We start from the raw sequence: 6,613 nt of genomic DNA, 5'->3' as shown, positions 1-6,613 counted from the left end.
CCTCGTGGCTGTTCGGCGGCGGTAGGTGCCGTGGTAAACAGCTGGCGGTTTTCGTTTAAGCAGACTTGTAAACACCAGCAGCAGTAAACATTAGGCGCACCGCAACGTGCCGCGGCCGACATCATGCTGAGGCCCGGCTTCTGGCGGAAAAATGCATGGTGCAATGAAGGCTCGTGGGTGTTTAATTCTCACTTTATGCGTAGAGACAGGTGTGCCTGTTCGTGTGCATAAATTCTGCCTAATACCCCCACGTACAGTGAAGTCTAATGTGATTGATGTGGTAAAAAATGTCACTTTCCCTACTTCCAATCTGGATGTTTTCTCCCTGGAGGGCGTGTTCAAAGCTGCCGCTGACTTCCCAGGGGAAAATCAAACAAGGTTTATTACAAAACATACATGTGATCATGTTTATAAAAGTCCTTCTTTTCTTTTTTTTTATTCCACAGCACTGCTCAAAAAGCAGCATTCACTTAAATCTGAGCAAACTGAACTGGAGAATTTCACTTGAACTCGAGGTGAAGAAGAAGTAAATGTCATTTGAGTCTGTCACACAAAAGAAAAAAAAAACATCAGTCAAATTCAATTATTAAAAGAATCAAATTAAATCTGATATGGAGTCGTCGTAATCCAAAAACTGCACGGTTGTGTTTGCTCGGAGAGGTGCAGTTTCCTCTAAATGTCAACCAGCGCAAACTGAAAAATCGACGCTCCATTAAACAACTTAATTTGACTATTGAAGCCATACACTAGTCTCATATTTTAATTTAATGCAGATCAATGTTTGCTCTTTTATGGTGTGCGAATGTTATCTGAGCACAAAAGTCATGAAAAACTCCATTTAACTCAAAATGAGCGCCTCACAATTTAGCAGTCTTCTTGTAAGACGTACAATCATCTTTCTGAATTTACCATTTGTTTCTATATTTATTTTTTGTTTTCCCCGTGCACAGACTGAGAAACTAGTAAACTAGAGTAACGCATGATAAGCACACGTCTTAAAATGTGATGATTTTGGGTGTTTTTTAAGCAAAATCCAGTGAGGAAAAAAAAACTATTCGCCTCATTGATTGTTTTGAGGGGAAATAGAGGTTGAGTTGCACATGCCGAGAGTAACAGTTTGTAACTTGGGAAACACTAATGTCATGCATCATAGTGTAAAAGCGCATCATCAGAAAATGAGAGATGACTTTCCCTTCCGTTCCCAAGTGTCCCTTGACCTTCCACTAAATGTTTATTGTGCAAACAGTACTTACAACCGACAACACTCCTGAACCCTTCTTTTAATCTTCCTCATGTAACATGTTCTTCTCCATTCCCTCCTCACCCCTCTCTTCCCCCCTCATGCTCTAGTAAGGGTCTAAGTAATGGGAGACTCTTCAGAAGGTATTCTCGGAAATATAGGAGGTACCTGCAGCACTACCCAGCATCCTCTCTGCCCCCCCCCCCAGCCCAGAAACCTGTGGGAATGACTGACTAATAGCATGGGGGACAACACAGACAGTCGTCTCTTCCCTTTTGTCCCTTAAAGGACTTTTATCGGAGATGAACTCTGTTGCCTGCTGCCTGTCGAATGCAAACAAACCCTGTTACAAATTAAAGGGGAATTCCACCTAAATGAATAGTATAAGTCTATGCTTCTTTAAAGACAAAGTACTTCTGTAAAATATTGCATAATTGCATGAATAATAGTTTTAAATGAGTTAAATAGCCAGAAAAAAGAATTAAAACAAAATATTAACATATTTTTGAATATTCTGATTCTGCACTGAAAAGTACTATCACAGGATTTAAATTCCCCTTTATTTTAATTATTCTTAATTCTTATATGTCTTTAATTCCACATAAATGTCCTTGTCCAGCCACATGAATGTCTTGTATTGTAATCACATTATTTGTAAACAAAGACTCTTTGAAATAAGAAAACACATGTAGTTTTACTGAGGGTTTCTGAAGGCAAAGGTTCCATATTTTGTAAGATTGAATTAGGTCAAAGCACATGGAGGAAATAAAATGGGTAATTCATGGGGCTGGAATATTTACCCTAAATGATCCTTTAACAACAAACGAAGGTGTAGTATCTTTTCCAATCTTTTCCCTTTGCAAGTGCATGTGTCCTGCATTATATTTGCACTTCTCTTTTCAGTCGTTTTTAATCATCAGGGTTGATTCATTGTACACAGAATGCACCGTTTATATGTTTGTATATTGATAAAGAATCAGTGATCACTTTGGTTGTAGTTAGAACACAGAATGTATACTGTGTAAAGGTATTTTTTTTTCTTACTTGTGTACATTTTGGTGGACATTTTCACAGGTTTTCATAGACAAGTAAAATAACAGCAGCAAAACAAAAACATGCTCAGAGAAAGCATAATCTACCTCCGCCCCCCCTTTTCCATGCTACATATACACACTTATGCATCAGGATCATAGTAATACTTTCCTATAGATTTGGTGTCCAGAATATTGCAGGGTTAGAGGTTATGTTTATCGACACGTGGTTAGTCAGCCTGTTAAATTTCAACATCATTTTCAAATCCTATTGAAATCTGAATTTCTCCTATGGATTTAGAATATCAATTCTTCATTTACGTATATATCATCTGTTAGTCTGCCAAATCTCCTGTAATATGCTGTTAACAGGCACACCAACAATAAAAAGACATACTGTAGCTCCTGGAGGAGGTAAATAAAAGATACCGTTACTTCTTCACAGACGGATAAAAACTTGATTGTGTTCGGAAATCAATCTGTGGCTTAGAAGTTGTGCTGAAGCTCTGCATCTTTCAAATCTCACTCTTTGTTTTCCCTCTGGCCTCCTGCATTGCATGCTTGTTTACTGAATTAGGTCTCTTTTTGCATCTCCACTAATCCACTTTTACTTCTATTTAGTGTGTTTTGATTTTTTTTAAAGAAGTTCAAAAATTATGAGTGATTATTTTGAAATGATGGCAAAAGAAAAAGACAAATAGTTGCTGGTGAGACTTCTATTAGTAATGTGATATAATATTGCATAATGGTATTGATTTAAATGTGTTCACAAAGCAGCAGATCAAAATAGAAGATACAACTTCACTCATTTTATTTTGTTTTCCTTGTTGAAATTAAATGTATCATCAACCATAGCAACTTACCATGAGCAGCAGTATACCTGATCAAGTAAAACCTGAACATTTTAATTATAGCTATGTGATTCTAGGAAATACATTTCTATGTCTTATCTCTGAAAGATTAATTTTCTCTTTGCATGTCAATGACCTGAGAGTGTATCAAAAGCAGCTCAGTATTGTTCAAATCCCAAATATGGAGTCATTTGTTTGTTGTTGCCTCAGAAGGAATGTGTTGGTAATGGAGTGGTGCTACGTGTCGGGCTGAGGATTTTGCTGAAAGCTCAGAGAACTTGACTGCGGTCCGTTCTGGCGGCTTGGCAGACGGTCTGGCTCTGTGCGGGTGTTTTGGGCATGTCAGCTGGATGAGCAGTGTTTGGTCTGAAGGAAAAGACAGAACTTTGCCCTGTGTCTGCGATCTGAACTCTTCCCCCTCTCTAACAGGAAATAGGTGTTGACAGCGTTTTTTTTTCTTTCCTTTTTTTTCTTTTTTTGTCTCTCTGCCTGTGTCTGTCTATGAACCCCAACCTCTGTCAAACACTTTCTTCCTCCGTCACCTTCATCTTTTATCTCGACGTTGCCCCCTCACTGTGTCCCTGTCCATCTATCTCTGATCACCACTTCTGCCCCCCCCCCCACACCCCCACCCCCCCTCACTACCACCCCGTCTCAAATCCCTTTTGTTTCTTTGAATGTTTCTCTCTGTCCTCCTCCTCCCTGTGTGCCTCCTTCCCCACCCCTCAGTCAGAAGCTGAGTTTCAAGGAGCGGGTCCGGATGGCGAGTCCACGCGGTCAGAGCATGAAGAGCAGGCAAACCTCCATGAACGACCGTCAGCGTTGTTCTCCGGGGAACGAGGTGGTGGGCAGCGCCGAGCTGATGGGGGGAAGCCCCGCCAAGGTGCAGAAGAGCTGGAGCTTCAATGACCGGACCCGGTTCAGGCCGTCACTGAGGCTGAAGAGTCAGAGTCGCACCGCGGTCCCGGATGGTGAGCCTGCAGCCCGTGTGACCCATGACCTTTATCACCACAACTTAGTTGGATATTTTGGGAGTCGGGTTCACTAAAAAAGATCATTTCCATTTTTTGGTTTGCTCAAGGAAGAATTTGTGATTCTGATAATACTTTTGATGAAGGGACCGAATGGTAGTATACAGGAATATACAGAATACACAATTCAAGTCTTTGAGATATAAACAAATATTGTTTTTTTTTTATTAGTTTGAGGATATTTTTACATATTTGTGAAAACTGAAATATGGGCTGTCATTTGTAATTGAATTAATTAATAAAAAAAAGTTAATTGAATCAATCAATAAATAAATTGACGTTTTCTGAAACATCTAGTAATTCAAAACAGATACAGATGTGATTAAAACTGATGGAGTTTAGTAGACGTGTGTTCAATATAAAAAACTGTTCAGATAAACACAAAATGTTTTTTTTTACACTTCTGATATTTTTTGGGAAAAAAAGGAACACAAATATAGACAGACAGATGTACACAATATTAAATCTCTCTTCAAATATTATCCTTATTACCTTTCATTCATGCAATTTAAATAATTAGATCAATAAATCAAATGTCATGAGGCTTTTTTTGTCTACCTCACTCATTCATTCCAAGCCAGCCTCTCTTTTTCTTGATTGACTTCACGACATTAGCATCTGAAACTTTCTATTAAAATGGATTTAGTTGGATTTAGGTTTAGTTGAGCTCGTTGAGTTCGTTGCCAAGGTGCTGGCAAGGTGTTCCCTTTTGTTTTGCCTCTATGGCTGTTGCCAAAAAGAGTTCAATTTGAACTCTCCACAGCATATCTCATTAAAACTCCTCAGACCTGCCCAGATGTTTCTCTGTATTCTGTAGATGTTGTGATTAACATTCAGGTTTCCTTTGAGGACTCTTTCCAGTCGGCCAAGTGTGTGTGGTCACTCTGACTTTCTGTCAAATCAGACATTCAGCTTCATGTATTATTCTTTTAAAAGTTTTCTTGTTTCGACTTTCCCAGTTTCTGAGCTTCGCCTTTGGTTCCCCAGTGAGCCACTTTGTGGAGTTTGTAGTGGTTGAGTGTTACTACAGACCCGTCTTTTAACATTGATGAGTGTGATTGTTAGATTGTGTGGAATAAGAGAAGAATATTGTGTTTGGGGAAGTTTTACTGAGCCAACTTCACTTAGATCAAGCTTCAGCCTTCACCTGACGATAGGAGCAGAACAAGTCAAGACGGGGTCGAGGAAAGGGCAGAAGACTGAACCAAACCCCGGGAGAGAGTTGCCTATGTCCCGGCAGCCACTTTCTATACACTCCCGAGGGCTTTTGAACCCTAAAAGATCATGAATGCTGTGTTTAAATGCCAGAGAAAGGTTTCAGGTTTTACCCCGGGCATGTGTGAACAGGTGAATCATTGATCTTCAGGTAGGTTTTATTCCTGTGCCCTGATAGATTGCTGCCAAGAAAGGCTGTAGACTCCTTTTGTTTTACCTGAGATTTACCAAAAAAACAACAGTAAAGCCGAACACAACCACTGTCATGAATAAAGAAAAGCAGGAGCTTCCAACAAAAAAGCAATAGACTCAGGTTTGTTCTGGATCTGAAGTGTCACTTCCTGGTTTTCTTTGACAAGTCCGACTCTAAACGAGACAACCTCGGAGCAGGCAAATCCAAAGAGCCCTGGAAACAAGGCTGGATAACCTCAGTGCTTAATCCTGACTGGTATACAATGTGGCACTGAACTTCATAAAATCACAATGACAATGACCAAGTAGGTCTTGAAAGGTTGTGTTTATGTTTGTTTTAAGAATAATCTATAATATGTTTTTGGCTTGTTTGGGGGATTTTCTCTGGTTAAAGGATAGCTAAGGTATGTAACATCCAATAAATTATTTCTCAATGTAATAAAGTCGATAACATAATAACTTGCCAATATTGTAATTAAATTCTAAAAGAGTGAGTGAGTATCCTCTGAGAATAAATCTAATGACTGCCCCATCCACTATAACTATTTTTGATCAGCAATATCATTAATATAATGGATCGAATGTGGTTATTACAACAGGGGAGTTTATTACATTGAAAAATGCCAAAGTGATTATATTATTGGCCATCATTACATCGTTGGTTTTTACAAGGAACTCAGAATTGAATCAACAATTTAGTTTAAGTCAAACTGGTTTGAGGATCATCCATGTAGTCATAATGATGAAATCACTGCCAAAGTGCATTTCTTTTCATTGGTACATTGTAATTTATTTGAAATCACACATCAATATTTTCTTTTTGGATCATTATCGTCTATCTACATTGTTATTTAATTTTTTTATTCTCTTAAGCGTAAAGTTATTTACAGTTAGGATGAGCTTCAATCGGTCACAGTCTGCACATTTCGACAAAAGTTTTTTTTTCCAAGGATATCAAACCAAAGAATTTTTGGAACTATTTTAATTTTAGTTATGTAGAGTAATATCATAGTCTATTTTGTCTTCCATTTTTGTGGGGGGTAAATCAACAGA

General features: G+C 38.6%; 1 protein-coding gene across 1 annotated transcript in view; it reads left to right on the top strand.

Annotated features, from left to right (window-relative positions):
• The window catches only part of kcnq5a (potassium voltage-gated channel, KQT-like subfamily, member 5a), a gene marked incomplete at both ends in the record, with an annotated part of 108,800 nt that overhangs the window by 91,409 nt on the left and 10,778 nt on the right, over nt 1–6,613 (top strand). Inside the window, 2 exons of the mRNA XM_080507803.1 lie at nt 1,351–1,404; nt 3,852–4,093. Of these exons, the coding sequence (XP_080363929.1) occupies nt 1,351–1,404; nt 3,852–4,093 (296 nt within the window). The remainder of the gene's footprint in view (nt 1–1,350; nt 1,405–3,851; nt 4,094–6,613) is intronic.

This window comes from Blennius ocellaris (genome assembly GCF_963422515.1).
Source record: "Blennius ocellaris genome assembly, chromosome: 13".
NCBI lineage: Eukaryota > Metazoa > Chordata > Actinopteri > Blenniiformes > Blenniidae > Blennius > Blennius ocellaris.
This window is presented reverse-complemented; position numbering and strand designations above follow the sequence as displayed.